At 51.8% G+C, this 17,336-nt stretch overlaps 1 protein-coding gene across 1 annotated transcript in view; it reads left to right on the top strand.

Moving 5' to 3' along the window:
- The window catches only part of LOC115647667 (angiopoietin-related protein 7-like), a 52,445-nt gene extending 37,100 nt beyond the window's left edge, over nt 1-15,345 (top strand). Inside the window, exons 4-6 of the mRNA XM_030554361.1 lie at nt 9,684-9,900; nt 13,287-13,482; nt 15,199-15,345. Of these exons, the coding sequence (XP_030410221.1) occupies nt 9,684-9,900; nt 13,287-13,482; nt 15,199-15,345 (560 nt within the window). The remainder of the gene's footprint in view (nt 1-9,683; nt 9,901-13,286; nt 13,483-15,198) is intronic.
- The last annotated feature ends 1,991 nt before the right edge of the window (nt 15,346-17,336 follow it).

The raw sequence follows: 17,336 nt of genomic DNA, 5'->3' as shown, positions 1-17,336 counted from the left end.
GAGATACCACACAAATCCAAAGGGTTTGAGGGTGAGAGTTTGTTTGCGCTCCCCTGCATCCTCAAGCATTTAGCCATAAAACCCTTTAGCTCTGAAATACCATCAACCAAATCTGTCCTTAGATCCTGAAGCACAGACTGCTCATTCATAGAATTAGCATGGAGACATTCCTGTCCCAACATTATTGTCTTCCCAACAAGCTGGCCACACACAGCCACGGGGTTATAGGGCTGTTTAAATTCCTTAACAGCTTTTACTCTATCTGAGACCTTTTTAAAGCTGCCCCCACTGGATCTTTCAAAAGGAAAGTCAGTGGATCCATTCACAATAGAAAATTTCTGGCTATTAGGAACTGAAACTTCATTGATTAAATTACTTTTACACCCTTCAGTTACAGCAAACTGCTTGCACAGGCTACCATGAGGATTTCTTTCCTTAGCAGCTTCTCTAAGCAACAATTCACCCCTTACAGATATTCTGCTCTTATCCTCTTTACCTAGGGCTTGCTCTAAAGGAACACTTTCCTGAGCAAGCACAGACTTTTTCTGGGTCTTCCTTACATCCATGATCACCTTTGGCCCATCAGGCAGATTTCTACCCACTTCCTTTTTAGGCAAACTTATAGACTTACTAGATAAAAGTTTAGAGGTTTTCTCCTTCCCTCTGCAACTTTCCTCATAGTCACTGGCAACCTGCACGTTGTCAAGCTTAACACCCACAAGTTTAGGAATCTTTTCCTCCTTTTTACAAGTTGTTAAACTGTCACTGGGTAACACAATTAAATCACCTTTTTGCTCTCCTTGTGCCCTGGCTAGGGTATCACCCTGATTAGACAGAGCTGCTACACTCTTTTCCAATCACACATTAGCAACTGGCAAATTACAAGCACCAGAATTGTCTGGTCTCTGGGATTTTGCTATGACACTAACTGGATGCACCCTAGTTACAGCGCCACTCTCCCCAGCAGACACAAACTTAGGACCATTCTCCTCCTGGGCTTTAGCTGTATTTACAACCAACTCTGAGACAACTGAATCACCCTCAACCATCACAGGCTGAAAGGCACCTTCTGTCTGCTGCACAGACACAGAAGAGCCGGAGACACATTCTCCTTAACCAGACACACAGCTTGGGATTTCCTTTCCCTTGTCCCAGCACACCAGGCTGTTTATAGACAACTGCTTGGAGACTGAGGTAGCCTTCACTGTTACACTTCTCCACACAGGAAACAGGTAAGAGATAGGGACACTCATTTTCCACTATCCCTGTCTTCCCAAACTGCTGACTAGACAAAGCCATCAGCTCACAATGCTGCCTAGGCTCATCCAAACTTTCCCTACCAGGCACATTGCCACTCCCAACAGATAAGCTGCTGCTTTTTTCACTACACTGAGCTACTTCCAGCAAATCACAGTTACCCATTTCAGGTTTACTATTACAAGCTGTACTAGCCACCAATCCATCACCCATCACAAATCTACCCTTTCCTTCCTCAGTTAGGGCTTCCACCTTACCATCTACTTGAATCTGCTCCTGAGAAACATTTTCCTCCCCAATGAGATCTTTTTGCTCTTGATCTAACTCCAGATTCACTTCTGAGACATTAGACAGACATTTAGAAACTCCATTCACAGACACACTGCTTTCTTGCACAGACAACCCTTTGGAGCAACCCTCCTCAGGCAAACCATTGCTCACAATAGACACAGGCGTAAGATCATTCCTGTCCTGTGACTGGCTACCTGAACTGAACAAAGCTCTAACATTTTCCCCAATTAAAAGATCTTTAGGCAATAACTTCCTTACCCCAGCTATAATTTCATGCTTAGCCCCATTCCATTCGAGGTGGATTCTGGCTAAAGGCACGCGGACAGTAAACTCATAGAGGATCACAACATTCACACTCTGATTTGGTAAATAATCTTCCTCTTTGACCAGATCTGCTTTAACAAGAGTGATGTTAGATGCCATCATTTGCCGTAAACAGCTTTTACCATTGACTTCTACACTCTCTATGAATTTTTCATTACCACTCTCGTACATAGCACTGGCACAATTTATGGAGCCACCTTCTACTGAACCCACAGTAACAGCATTGACATAAAAGGTGGCAGTGTTGGGGTACATTTGGTTACACCCCAACAACTGCTCAGAGTTATACAACATACCAACATTGTTATAAACTGGATTTTTAAGAGGATACAGTTTTTGCTGTTCTTCCCTTGCTTCTTTGACTTGGAGCTGAAGTCTGGCAGTTTCTTGTTGCATCTTCTGAGTCTCTTGTTCCCACTCCTGTTGCCTTTGTCGAGCTTTCTCCTCAGCAGCCAGCAGTTCCAGACGCCCCTTACGAGCTTTTTCTTCTCTCTCATTAGCTTCTTTCTCTCGTTCAGCTGCCTCTTCCTCCAGCTGGGCCAAGGCTTGCTTCTCTTTCATTCGAATTTCTGCCAGTTTTTGCTCATATTCAAACTGCAGGTTGTCCATCAGGGCTTGCAGTTTCATTGCATTTGCTGATGCTTTCTGGCTCATGGTCACTGATTTTTAACCAACCAAACTCTCAATCCCAAATTTCAAATTTGGATAGCGTGGGGTTCTGACTGTGATGCAGTAGGTACTGTCTGTGTGGGGAGTGGGAGAGCAGGGGAGGACTTTAGGGGATGGACAATGCCAGAGCCTGTAACCTGAGCTAGGTAAGGGAGGGGAAAGGTCAACACCTTTGCCCGGGAAGGGGAACAAAGGAAGGGATTGGCAGGAGGGAAGCAGTTTGAGTTTGGGCTTGGGGCTGGATGGGCGGAATTCAGGGTATCCTAGCTAGGATCCAAGCACCCTGAAAACCCAGAAGGACTCAATGGAGGGGTCCTGACTGTGCCTGCAAGCCCTGCTGTAACCGGCGTTCCTGTTGTCCAATAAACCTTCTGTTTTACTGGCTGGCCGAGAGTCACTGTGGGTCCCAGGAAGAGGGGTGCAGGGCCGGACTCCCCCACACTCCGTGACAACTGGTGGTAGCGGTGGGATATACTGCACCCCGTGGACGGCGCTTCCTGCAGTAAGTGACTGGGGAGCAGTAAAACGAAGGGGTGATTAACCCCTGGGAGTGTGTGCCCAGTGAGAAGGACTTTGCAGTAACAGGGTCCCCCGGGGGATTTCAGCGAGCGGTCCCAGGGGCGGAGGAGTCTGCAGCTTGACCCTGGAAGAGAGGTGGTGACCTCAAGAAGGGCTGGTGCACTAGGGGTCCCCCTGAAAACCGTGGGGAGCGGCGAGCACCCCGGCCTGTGAGCGCCCAGCAGGAAGATGTATGCCAAGCGGCGCAAGTGTGACCTGCTGGAGCTGTGCAAGCAGAGGGGGCTGCACCCAGGGAGGCTCAGGAAGGACCAGCTGATTGCCCAGCTGGAGCAGGGAGACCGCATGAATGAACGGAGCCCTGTCTCTGAGGGAAGCAGCCGGGCAGATGCAGCGCAGGCACCAGTGTCTGTCCCCGCTGGGAGTGGTCAGCCGGCGGACGAGGGCTTCCCGAGACCCCCCCTTCCTAGGCCTAGGGGAAGGGCGGGGAGGAGCCCAGTGTATACCGAGGGCACCGTGACACCCCCGGCCAGCAGGGGAGCCTCACGGCGAAGCTCACCCCCCAGCAGGGGATCCTCCCGGCAACGCTCGGCATCCGTGGAGCGGACGCGGCTGGAATATGAAAGGGAGCTGAGACGGGAGGAGCTCGAGTTAAAGAGGAAAGAGCTGGAGGAGAAAGCGAAACAGCGTGAACATGAGGAGAACCAGCGTAAACATGAGGAGAACCAGCGTAAACATGAGCTGGAGCTGGCCCGGCTGGCGAGCAGTGGGGCCCTGGCTGCGGTGAGTGAGGGGGGACCCAAGCCTACAAAGAGCTTTGATAAGCACTTGCTGCCCCGGCGTAAGGAGGGGGAGGACATAGATACCTTCCTGACGGCCTTTGAGAATGCCTGCGAGCTGCACCGTGTTGACCCTGCAGACAGGATTGCAGTTCTCACCCCCTTACTGGACTCCACAGCCGTGGAGGTGTACAGCCGACTGAAAGGGGTGGAGGCAGGGGACTACGAACTGTTCAAACAGGCCCTGCTCCGCGAGTTTGGGCTGACTCCTGAGATGTACCGGAAAAAGTTCCCAAGCCAGCGTAAAACCCGTGAGGTCACATACCTACAACTGGTCAACCGGGCGCAGGGGTATGCCCGCAAGTGGACAGCTGGGGCCCAAACTAAAGAGGATCTGCTTGACCTATTCATACTGGAGCACCTGTACGAGCAGTGCCCGTCCGACTTGAGGCTGTGGTTGATGGACCAGAAGCCGGAGAACCCACAGCACGCAGGCCAGCTAGCCGACCAATTTGTGGACAGTCGGGCAGGGGATGGCAGGGAGGAGTCTCGAAGGAGCAAGCCTGCCTCAACGCAGAGAGAGAGTCATCATGGGACCTCCCAGCGGGGTCCTATGGAGAACCCCCCCAAAAGGGGAACAGCCAGCGGCAGGTCCCTCCGACCCACTCAAGGGGACCCACGAGACATGGGCTGCTATCGCTGTGGCTAACGAGGTCACATACGGGCCCAGTGCCCCAAGCTCAGGGACAGACCAAGCAGACCCAACCCACAGAGGGTGGACTGGGTAAAAACCCAATTGGAGGAGGGGCTACATTCCCAGGAAAGGGGGGCTGGCAACGTACCACCTGTGGATGCTCCAGGCTCCGGGTTTTTGGTTTACCGGGTGGGCGCGGGGCTGCCCCTCCGGAAGGAGTGCATTGTTTCCCTGGAGGTAGATGGGAGGAAGGTCACTGGGTACTGGGACACGGGCGCAGAAGTGACGCTGGCCCGAACCGAGGTAGTGGCCTCAGATCGGATGGTGCCTGACACCTACCTGACCCTGATGGGCGTGGGCGGGACCCCATTCAAGGTGCCCGTGGCAAGGGTACACCTGAAATGGGGGGCCAAGGAGGGCCCCAAGGATGTGGGGGTACACCGATATTTGCCCACTGACGTGTTAATGGGAGGGGACCTCGAGGACTCGCCTAGTAACACCCAGAGTGCCCTGGTTGTGACTCGTAGTCAGAGTCAGCAAAGGGCACTGCACCCTGACAATGGGGAAGGTACTCAACCCGAGGTGCAGGACCCTAACCCAGGGAGCGGGGAATGCCCAGGGGCACGGTGCAGAGAGGCTGCGGCCTCAGACCCAGCCAGCAAGAAAGAGCCGGTCCCCATCCCTGTCCCAGCTGCTGAGTTCCAGGCCGAGTTGCAGAAAGATCCCTCCTTGCGGAAGCACCGGGACTGGGCTGACCTTAGTGCGGTACAGACCATGAGGAGAGGTTGCAAGGAGAGGTTCCTGTGGGAGAAAGGGTTCCTGTATCGAGAATGGGCTCCCCCAGGGGAAGTAGAGTCATGGGGGATCAGGAGGCAGCTGGTGGTTCTCCAGAAGTTTCGTCACAAGATGCTGTACCTGGCCCATGACATCCCTCTCGCGGGGCACCAGGGAATCCGACGCACCAGGCAGAGGCTGCTACGGAACTTTTACTGGCCTGGGGTCTTTACCCATGTCCGACAGTACTGTCAATCCTGTGACCCCTGCCAGAGGGTGGGGAAGGCCCGGGACAAGGGGAAAGCGGCTTTGAGGCCTTTACCCATCATAGAAGAACCTTTCCAGAAGGTGGCCATGGACATAGTGGGACCCCTCAGCAAGATGACCCGGTCAGGGAAGAAATACATCCTGGTGGTGGTGGATTTTGCCACTCGCTACCCCGAGGCGGTGGCCTTGTCCTCTATCGAAGCAGACACAGTGGCAGATGCGCTGCTGACAATTTTCAGCCGGGTGGGGTTCCCCAAGGAGGTCTTAACGGACCAGGGGTCCAACTTCATGTCGGCCCTGCTCTGGTCCTTATGGCAGAAATGTGGGGTCCAGCACAACTGGGCCTCAGCGTATCACCCCCAGTCCAACGGGCTGGTAGAAAGGTTCAACGGGACGCTGAAGATGATGCTAAAAACATTTATGAACCAGCACCCGCAGGACTGGGACAAGTACTTACCTCACCTGCTGTTCGCGTACAGGGAGGTGCCCCAGGAATCTACTGGGTTTTCACCTTTCGAACTGTTGTATGGAAGGCGGGTAAGGGGGCCCCTAGACCTGATGAGGGACGAATGGGAGGGGAAGGCCTCTCCCGAGGGAGAGTCAGTGGTGGAGTATGTCCTGACCTTCCGGGAAAGACTGGCCGAGCTCATGGGCCTGGCCAGGGAGAATCTGGCCCGAGCCCAGAGGAGGCAGAAGGTCTGGTATGACCGCACGGCACGGGCCCGTGCCTTCGCCACCGGAGATCAGGTGATGGTTCTCATCCCCGTGAGGAGAAACAAACTCCAGGCCGCCTGGGAAGGGCCCTTCAAGGTTATCAAGCAACTGAATGAGGTAAACTATGTGGTGGAGCTGTCAAACCGGGCACATCACCGTCGGGTGTACCATGTGAACATGATGAAACCATACTATGACAGGGGGAATGTGGTGTTGGCCGTGTGTGGACATTGGGAGGGGCAGGGAGATGACCCCTTAGTAGATCTATTCCCTGGGACCAAAGCGGGTTCCCCCCTGGAGGCGATTCCCCTCTCTGATCAGCTGACCCCGGGCCAGCACGCTGAGATCAGGGGGGTGCTGCATCTGTACCGACAGCTGTTTTCCAACCAGCCTGGATGCACTAATTTGACTGTCCACCGGGTGGAGACCGGGTCACATCCCCCTATAAGATGCTCCCCTTTTCGGGTCACTGGGAAAACTGCCCAGGATCTTGAAAGAGAGGTCAGGGACATGCTGGCTTTGGGGGTGATCCAGCCGTCTTCCAGCCCTTGGGCCTCGCCAGTGGTGCTGGTTCCCAAGAAGGATGGGTCAATCCGGTTCTGTGTGGACTATCGAAAGCTCAATGCCATCACCGTATCTGATGCCTACCCTATGCCCAGGCCTGACGAGCTCCTAGACAAGCTGGGAGGTGCTCGGTACCTCACCACCATGGATCTTACCAAAGGCTACTGGCAAGTGCCACTGGACGCAGATGCCAGGCTGAAATCGGCCTTTATCACCCCTCTGGGGCTCTATGAGTTTCTGACCCTGCCGTTCGGCCTCAAGGGAGCACCGGCCACCTTCCAGCGCCTGGTGGATCAGCTACTGAGGGGGATGGAGAGTTTTGCCGTGGCGTATATTGACGACATCTGCGTCTTCAGCCAGACCTGGGAGGACCACATGTCCCAGGTTAAACAAGTCCTGGACCGACTCCGAAAGGCTGGGTTAACAGTAAAGGCTGAGAAGTGCAAGGTGGGGATGGCTGAAGTATCTTACCTGGGCCATCGGGTGGGGAGCGACTGCCTGAATCCGGAACCAGCCAAGGTGGAGGTAATCAGAGACTGGCCTGCCCCCCAAACCAAAAAGCAGGTCCAGGCCTTTATTGGGATGGCAGGGTACTATCGAAGGTTCGTGCCCCACTTTAGTGCCATAGCCGGCCCCATCATTGAACTGTGCAAAAAGGGGAAGCCAGACAAGGTGATCTGGACTGAGCAGTGCCAGGAGGCTTTCCGGGCGCTGAAGGAGGCTCTGGTTAGTGGCCCAGTTCTGGCAAACCCAGATTTTGACAAACCCTTTATGGTGTTCACCGATGCCTCAGACACGGGACTGGGGGCGGTGTTAATGCAAGAGGATGAAAAGGGGGAGAGACACCCCATCGTGTACCTGAGTAAGAAGCTGCTACCCCGGGAACAAAGCTATGCGGCCATCGAGAAGGAATGCCTGGCCATGGTGTGGGCCCTTAAGAAGCTAGAGCCATATCTCTTTGGGCGACACTTCACCGTGTACACCGACCACTCTCCCCTGACCTGGCTGCACCAGATGAAAGGAGCCAACGCCAAGCTCCTGAGGTGGAGCCTGCTCCTGCAGGACTAAGACATGGACGTGGTCCATGTGAAGGGAAGTGCCAACCTGACAGCGGATGCGTTGTCCCGGAGAGGGGGCCCTGAACTTCCCCAGGTCACTGGGCAGAGTGACCCCGCTCAGTTCAGTCTCGAAGGGGGGAGAGATGTGATGCAGTAGGGACTGTCTGTGTGGGGGATGGGAGAGCAGGGGAGGACTTTAGGGGATGGACGATGCCAGAGCCTGTAACCTGAGCTAGGTAAGGGAGGGGAAAGGTCAACACCTTTGCCCGGGAAGGGGACAAAGGAAGGGAGTGGCAGGAGGGAAGCAGTTGGAGTTTGGGCTTGGGGCTGGATGGGCGGAATTCAGGGTATCCTAGCTAGGATCCAAGCACCCTGAAAGCCCAGAAGGACTCGGTGGAGGGGTCCTGACTGTGCCTGCAAGCCCTGCTGTAACCTGTGTTTCTGTTGTCCAATAAACCTTCTGTTTTACTGGCTGGCTAAGAGTCACTGTGGGTCCCAGGAAGAGGGGTGCAGGGCCGGACTCCCCCACACTCCGTGACACTGACCCAAAGCTTAATTGACCTGGTTCTGTGGATGCTGCCGACTACGCCACTGTGACGATACAGTTCTAGCGGGACCCATCTGAGAGTGCCAATTCAGGACCAATTGCTCAAACAGGGCAGTCACAACCCAAGGCTGGGGTTTTTCCACCTCTAAGGCAAACCAAACCAGCCAGACAGAGAGGACTTTGGTTTCACCCCACTGGCTAACCACAAGTCACACAAGCAATTTCCTTAGACACTCCAAAACCAACACCCCAGTAAAAGAAAAAGGTTCTCTCGATCCCAAAGGACCAAGCCCCAGACCCAGGTCAATATACACATCAGATCTTACCCACAAATCACGCTGTTGCCAATCCTTTAGAATCTAAAATCTAAAGGTTTATTCATAAAAGGAAAAAGATAGAGATGAGAGCTAGAATTGGTTAAATGGAATCAATTACATACAGTGATGGCAGAGTTCTTAGTTCAGGCTTGTAGCAGTGATGGAGTAAACTGCAGGTTCAAATCAAGTCTCTGGAGAACATCCCCAGCTGGGATGGGTCATTCAGTTCTTTGTGCAGAGCTTCTGTTTGTAGCAAAGTCCCTCCAGAGGTAAGAAGCAGGATTGAAGACCAAATGGAGATGAGGCCTCCGCCTTATATAGGCTTTTCCAGGTGTAAGAACACTCCTTTGTTCCTGCTGTGGAAAGTGACAGCAAAATGGAGTTTGCAGTCACATGGGCCAGTTTCTGCACACCCTGCTGAGTCACAGGGCATAACTGCCTTCTCTCCATGGGACAATTGTCTAGGTGATGGTCCTTAATGGGCCATCAAGCAGGCTAAAGAGAGCTGACACCAACTTGTCTGGGATCTTTCCCAGTAACACAACACAAGTTTGAAATACAGACAGCATACAGCCAATATTCATAACTTCAACTACCAAAATGATCCAGACATACAGACAGCATAATCATAACCAGTAATCCGTAACCTGGTCTTAGACACTAGGATTTGGTGCCAGTACAGGACCTTGGTTGCAACCTATGTTCTATATGGTCCCAGTTTATATCAATAACGTCACAGCAAGAGATGAAGATGGGAAAAGTTAGTTGAAGACATCTCTGCAAGCAGGCCAGTCAGCCAATATCAGTATAAGGTGGAGCTGAGTCAAGGTTCTGGCTCAGGATGATGCTGGGTTCCTCACTAATGACGCTACTCGGAGACTTAAATCAGCGTTACCTCTCTATCCTTGGCAGGTGGAGGTTGGACTGTCATCCAGCGGCGGCAGGATGGCTCGGTCAACTTCACCCAGACGTGGAACGAGTACAAAGACGGCTTTGGGGATTTAAACAGTGAGTTCTGGCTGGGTAACGAGAACATTCACAAGGTGACGAACCAAGGGGACTACTCGCTCCGCATTGATTTGGAAGACTGGAACAACAAGCACAAGCACGCCTTCTACCAGATCTTCAGGTAGGAGGGCATGGTGCCCTTCCCTGGGTTCCTGCTGCAGGCAGAGGGCCATCTTCTACAAGGCCTTAGCGCATGGAAATCCCACTGGAATTGGTACAAGTTTGGGGCCCAGAAGGCTTGTGGGATTGGCCCTAAGTTATGGTTAGTTCCTGGTCATTTGCTTGATTCCTTTAACAAGTGCCATGGAGGGTAAGGCCTCACTTCCTGTTCAGGTGTGTGTTGTTTGGCTTAGGAACATCCTGTAGAAACACAGCAGTTGCCATAGTGGATCAGACCGGGGCCATCCATGCTGGTGTCCTGTTTCCAATAGTGACCAGCCCCAGAGGCATTCCAGGAAGGGGCAAGAATCTGCCTAGTGGACAAGTATGGAATAATCGGCTCAGAGGGGAAGTTTCTACCTGACCCTCGCCAGGGGACGCCTCTATTGCAGTGGGGAGGTGTGATTCGCAGACATACATGGCTACTCTGCTTGGGCTAGCACCTGAAAATCGCAGGGTGGCTGCAGGAGGGCCAGCTGCCTGAGTGCATGTCTAGGATGGCCGATAGGCTTGTATTCGGGTAGCTAGCTCCACTCGCCATGGCTGCACTGTGATAGATACTAGCTCAAGCAGAGGTAGTGCGTGCATGCCTGCTGAAGCTGGAAATCACACCTCCTGAGTGCCATGCAGACATTACCCTGGGGGTTAATTTATGCCCTGAAGCCAAGGCAGCTCATGCTTTTGGTCAGCAGGTCCACCAATCCCTGGGGCATGGAGCTGATCCAAAGTCTATTGCAGTCATTGGAAAGACTCCATTTGACCTTAGTGGGTAGGGTTGCCTACTTTCTAATTCCAGAAAACCGAACACCCTTGCCCCGCCCACTGCCCTGCCCACTGCCCCCCTTCCCAAGGCCCTGCCCCCAGCTCACTCCATCCCCCCTCCCTCTGTCACTTGCTCTCTCCCACCCTCTCACGTGCTCATTTTCACTGCAAGGCCGAAACAGGCATAGATCTTGTTTTGACAGCTGTATCATGCTAAGTTCAGGTTTTATTTGTTACAGGACACTCGAGCTGGCAGCAAAATAGTCAAAAAGGGTAATTTTAAAAAAATGAAATTTCAAAAAGGTTTTCATGATTCTTTCCCTCCCCTCTTTCCATTTTTCGTGACCCGCTCCATGTTTTTTGTTCACTAAAGTTACTGTAATTTTATGTGTGGAATTAGGACCGTACGCTATCCCAGCCGCAAGGAGTCCATTAAAGACCCACTTCTGAAGCCCAAATACAAATCCAGAGAGCACAACCACAGAAATGCACCTCTCCATATACCTATATCAATAAATCTGTAGAAACTGACTCCCACATCTAGCATGCAGATACACACGTGTATCCATGTGTACACGTCTAGCATGCACTAACACATGTACTGCCACATGATTTAAAATTACAATTGTTGTTCAGTGCCTAGAAACCCCAACTAACATCAGGTGGTAGGTGCTGGACATACACATAAAACCAGAGAATCTGCAACGAAGAGATTGTAATGTCGCTAGACAAAGGTGCGGAGAAATGTATGATATGTCGGCTCTTCTGCAGTTACTAGTCAAAGACACTTTTTCAGAAAGAATACACTGCTTTTAGAGTTCACTTCTCTTTTAAAAACTCCTTGTGAAATGAATACACACATATTCTATGTCATCCATTTTATTTGTGCGCAAGCCAGCAAAAGGAATAAAAGTCAAAGAGTTAGGCTGCAAATTGTCTTGACACAGGTATACACACATGCGGCAATACACTCACCTCCCTACACAAAGACACACAGTCTCTTACACACATACAATGCCTGCATGCACACACTTGCCTGCACAGAGACACTTTTTCATACACTTTCCCAGGGGCTGCCTAAATCACCCAGCCAGGAAGGGAGGAGGGTGGGCTGGAGGGGAAAAGAGGCGGGTGGGGATGGAGGAGAGAGGATGGGGAGGGAAAGAGGCCAAGGATGAGAGCAGGGTGGGGGCGAGAGGGGGCAGTGAAGGAGAGAGGATGCGGGGTGGGAGAGGCAGAAGGCTACAGGTGCATGAGGATGTGAGGGGCACAGGAATGCATAAGGACATAATGGGAGTGCAGCAGTGTGTGGAGGTGAATGGGGTGCAGGGAAGTGGGGGGTGAGGGACATGGAGGTGGTGGCTCTGGGAGGTGTAGAGGATGGGTGGGTGTGGGGGGCAGGATGGGATGGGGGAGGGATGCAGTGAGAGGGATGGGGGTGTGGGGGGTGGGACGGGGAGGGATGCAGTGACGGGATGGGGGTGCAGCCCCATTCCCAGCACTCAGAGATGGGGATACACATACCTGGAACTCCTGGGTGCCAGCAATGGGGTGACAGACAGACCATGGTTGGCTGCAGCTCGAGCCCAGCCACACGAGGAGCACAAGGAGAAGAGGCCAGGCAGCAGTGGGAGAGGCATGTGCCACGCAACCCCTTAACAGCCACCTGCTGACTGCTCGCGAGTCGTGCTAGTTCCGCCCTGATCCAGCCAATAGGAGCTGCGCCTGCGGGCGGGGGGGGGGGCAGGGCAGTATGCAACTCCCCCTGGCCACCCCTAAGGCCAGGAGCCAGACATGCTGGCTGCTTCCCAACCCCAGAGTCGCCAGGATACCTTTTTGGTATGTTCTGTTCTGGTCCAAAACTGGACACCTGGTCACCCGATAGGGGTGTCAGGCCAGATCCAAAGCCCTTAGAAACTTCCATCCTCAGTGATGTAACTGTGGGTGTTCCTATTAGTTTCATCTAGCTAAGGGCATGTTAGTCCACACAATAATTCTATAATTCTACACAAAGCGGGTTTTTCCTAGTTAATGTACAATGTTCCCTGCTTAAGCATGTCAGAGCTCTCAGGGAGCGTCATCTAGACAAGCCCAGAAGCTGAGATATTTAAAATGAACTGGTGGTAAACTGGAGAAACAAAACCCTTAGAAAAAGACCAATCAGTCTGCTGAGCAGCTGATTCCTCACTCTATCCCCTCGGTCCCAAGGAGATAATCCAAGAGATTCCAACTCAGTCCAAGAGAAGAACAGGGTGTCAGCTCTACAAAGAAGCAGAACCACATTATTAGAGGGACTGCCTAAAGAACAGCAAAAACAGCCTGGGGCATTAGTCCTTGATCATGGCTTTAGGTTCTCAGGCCACCCACCTCAAGCCTCTGAGAAGCAGACTTGAATTAAGCCAGGGCCGACTCACATCTTCCCCAGGGGAGAGAGGGGGTTGGGCCCTGAACTGGCAAGATGCGGTTACACTAAGCATGCCCAGCCTAGATAACTGGGTGCAGACGGATGCGCTTGCAATGCCCAGCTTGGAAAGGAGACACAGAACCCCCCAGGAGACAATCCAGCCTGTTTCCTCTTGTTTGCAGCATTGAGGATGAGGCAAATGATTACCGCCTGCATGTGGATGGCTTCAGTGGGACAGTAGAGGATTCATTTGCCTGGTACCACAACAAGAGGAGTTTCAGCACGCCCGACACGGGGAACATCTGTGCCGAGATCTCCCACGGAGGCTGGTGGTATCATCAGTGCTTCTTCTCCAACCTCAATGGAGTGTACTACAAGGTACGGTGGCCACATATGGACATAGGCATTGCTACATCATGTGCGAGGCTGCATGGACCCTGTTGTTCAACATATAATAGCAGCTCCTCTTTGCCTGCCCAACCACAGCACTACAGGGCGCTACCTCATTGCTTTGAGATACCTTGATTTCCTTGAAAGACATTGCTGGAATTAATATTTGAAGTTATTAATATTAATATGAGAAACCACCAAACACAAATTTAACCATACATTCCTTTATTAAATCCCAAGGCCAAATGCTACAATTGTATCATGTACAATTGCTCTAAACATGCCTAACTAATAAGGAAGGCTAAGATTTGTCACACATATTTTTAGTAAAAGTCAAGGACAGGTCATGGGCAATAAAGAAAAATTCATGGAAACCCATGAGCTGTCCATGACTGTTACTAAAAATATGTGTGACAAAATGGAGAGCTGCCGTTTCTAACCCCACCCCCACCCACCACTACCTGTGGCAGCTGGGAGCTGCCGGGCAACTGGGCCTTCTGAGTTCTGAGCCATGACGGGCAGCGGGAGGGCCCTGCAGCTCTTAGCCACCGAGGGCTGACGTCATGGAGATCTCTGGAAGTCATCGATTCCGTGACCTCCGTGACAAAATCGTAGCCTTACTAATAAGCAATTTACTACATCCAAAAAGTAACAAAACATTTATAAGCATTTGATCAAGATACTTAGAAACGGGCTAAACCCAGCGGTTCTTAAACCCATGTTGGTTGGCTCCAACGTGGTCAGGCAGAAATTAGGAAAGAACCCTTGAAGAGTTTACTTTTTATACCCTTTGACAAAAACATGATGTCATTGCCAATTACTGACTTCAGCTAAAAACAGTCCGAGACAGTTCATCTAAATCCAGATAATATTTACAACCTTCTTTCTGCCAAGTATTTTTTCCTTGTCGCTGCCTCTCTTTTCGGCTGACCCGCATCTCTTTCTTTATAGCTTGGTTCACATAGGAAATACCACTGGTATGTAGGGTGAGAAGGTCTATGCTGACTTTGAAGAGACATTCTCTTTGTCTTATTGAAAACCATCTGCAGTCACCCTATCCATCAGAGGTCTTCTTTTTAGACATTTCTCCTTATTTCACCAGCTAGTCTTTGAACAATTCATCCTCCCTATGTCATTTCTTTTGGCCTTATAATTCATTCTTTTTAAGGCCTTCCTTCTACTTGCTAGTCAGGGCTTCTTGCTACAACACAAATACATATTTCTTTAAGCCAACTCAAGCTAATTCTAATTTTTTTTGTCCTACAGACATAGTAGAAAATAGAACTTTCTTCTGCATCCAGGCAACCTCACCCTTTCTCTTGGGTTGATGGGCCAGTGCCCGCTGAAAGGGAGGGAAATCCTGGTTGAATTCTGTTCATGCAGATTTCATGCCTGAGTGTTTTCATTGCTGATCTTGTCAATAAATTATCATCCAGTGAAAAACAATCCAGGTTCTACAGCCTTGAATGCCAATTTCCAGGCCTTCAGTGTCTAGTGGGAGATGATTCCAGATACCAGGGAGTGTTTGCATAGTGCTGGATGCGCTCCCGGCACTAGTAAAGAGCAGCAACTCCCTTATGGCTGAAGCAGCAGGGGTCCCTAAGATATATACTCCCCAGTGCATTGGAGGTTCTGGTTTCAAATGACTAGTCTGCCACTTCTGAGTGTCTCCTATACCTCACATTCTCCTTCTCTCTGTCACAGGGGGGCAGGTACTCCACAAAAAACCGCAAAATCCTGGGGCCAGACGGCATTGTGTGGTACACGTGGAAAGACTCTGATTACTACTCCCTGAAGAAAGTCACCATGATGATCCGTCCACGTACCTTCCGACCCCATCTCTCCCCATGAAGGGACCGAGGATGTTTCTCCTCTCAGCTGATCCCCAGCTCCAGAAAGGGAGGGATGGGAGTGGCTTGTTATAGCTGGAGATGGACTGACTCCAGAGACCACAGAGGCACCAAAATATCATCCTTGCTTCTGCCTTTGGGGAAGGGTCAAGAGAATGAAGACAACCAAGGAAGGAAGGAAGGAAGGCCTTCAATGTGTGATTAAATGCTGAAGCCCTGTGTTACCAAGGCCAGTTTGAGTGAAATCTTACTGCTCAGCACTCTCCTAGGCTGGACCTACCAAAGGCTGAGAACAGGCCAAAGATGGAAGATCGTGGTCCAAGAGAATCACATTTTTTAGGGGAACTATATAAATGTTTTAAAACTTTTCATGAGATACTGCCATGTAGTGACTTCAGGGACTGCAGCACTGCCCTCTGCTGGGAAAATGCTGGATTTGCTTGCATGCCACATGACAGTGTCCTTGGCTGGCTTCGGCTTCTCAGGTGCGTCAGCCCAAATGCGGATGCCACCTTTTGATGGCTCTGGAGGGTTATAGGCATGGATTGTTGGCTGGAGACCCCAGATGCTCTTGGTGTGAGCTCAAGAACGAACGATGACCTGGGGGAAGTTCTAGGGGGACTCACACAATCTACTGGCTTGGGTGTATGTTTGTCACTGCCCCCAGTGGGACACAACGGCCCTACTCTGGTATAAAGACGGAGCACTCTGCTTGACAGAGCTCCGCTATTCCCTTATGGAAGAGAGACTTGCATGGATTTGGAGCTGAAAGTCCATCATGCATCCCACTGCCTCCATAATGCATGGGGTTATGCTTTCATCTCCTCTGGGATTAGCTGGGACGGCTGCCTCCTGGGGCCCGGTTCCTGCCTCACACATGTTTGTTTGTACACAGCACGCAGAGAACTGTATGTTAGATGGGGTGGGGGGAAGTTTTGCTACTGTCCCCCCCAGCCAGTGCTGCCCTCGGTGTCTGGCACCCTGACAATCTGTAGCTGAGTTTCCTCAGGGATTTGCACCACAAATAAAACAGATATCAAAAGCCTCCCAGTGCTGCCATTTCAGTCCCATTTTCACTGTGGCTGTCCCTTCTCGGGGAAGAGAACATGTGGTGAGGTGGGTTTCTGTATTCCTCAAAGGCAGCCTGCCGGGGATGTGAGGGGGTGAGGGATTGGGTTTGTGCTCACTCTCATAATTTGGTGGTGGGTAAAGAAGGGGGCACAGGGAGATTGGCCCTTTAATTACCTGCGGGCCAGCGGGGGGAAAGGGAAAGGGGCTTAAGGGAAAGCCCCTGGGCTTTATAAAAGAGGGAATCCTGCAGGGGGCTGCTCCCTGTGGACCATGCGCCCAGCCCTGAGAGGTAAGGGAAAGGATTCCCCAGGACCTGCTGTGAGCTGGTGTTATGCAAGTCTCCTGCAAGACCCATAACCAGGGGGAAGGGTTTGGACCTGAAAGCCAGAGTGTCTCCTCTTGAGAAAAGTGTGCTGAGATTTTTATTTACTTAATAACAGAGTCTGGCGGGCAGGTATCTGTTGAGGTGTATGTGGGGGGAGAAGCTGTTACCCCTTAGGCATATGGGGGTGAAGGCTGGAAGCGATTTCTGGGTGGCTTTTCCTTGGACCAATGTTGGCCCAGGGTTCAGGCATTTGGCTGATGCAACGGTTTCCACCACAGGAAATGCAGTAAGGCTGGGTGCATTGGGAAGGAAAGGGCAGGGTGGGGTTAAACAGAAGGGGGAGGGAGGGTGACAGGAAAGAAGGAGTTAACAAAGGAGGGGGGTTGTGGACCCACATTATGGCAGAGGCTCCTAGGTAAAGTGCCTCAGAGCTTGCCTGTCTCCCCCTCCCCCATTCGATGACGCTCTCTCCCACGGCTGCCTGACCTGCCTGCACCCCTGTCAAAGCTACATCCACACCCTTCTGACCCCCCTTAATCCTCCCAGCCATCACCTGACACCCTCTCAATGAGGAGCAGTCCCAGCTGAGCCCCCTG

This window comes from Gopherus evgoodei, chromosome 3 (assembly GCF_007399415.2).
Source record: "Gopherus evgoodei ecotype Sinaloan lineage chromosome 3, rGopEvg1_v1.p, whole genome shotgun sequence".
Classification (NCBI taxonomy): domain Eukaryota; kingdom Metazoa; phylum Chordata; order Testudines; family Testudinidae; genus Gopherus; species Gopherus evgoodei.
The sequence above is the reverse complement of the archived record's forward strand: the minus strand, read 5'-3'. Positions and strand labels throughout refer to the sequence as shown.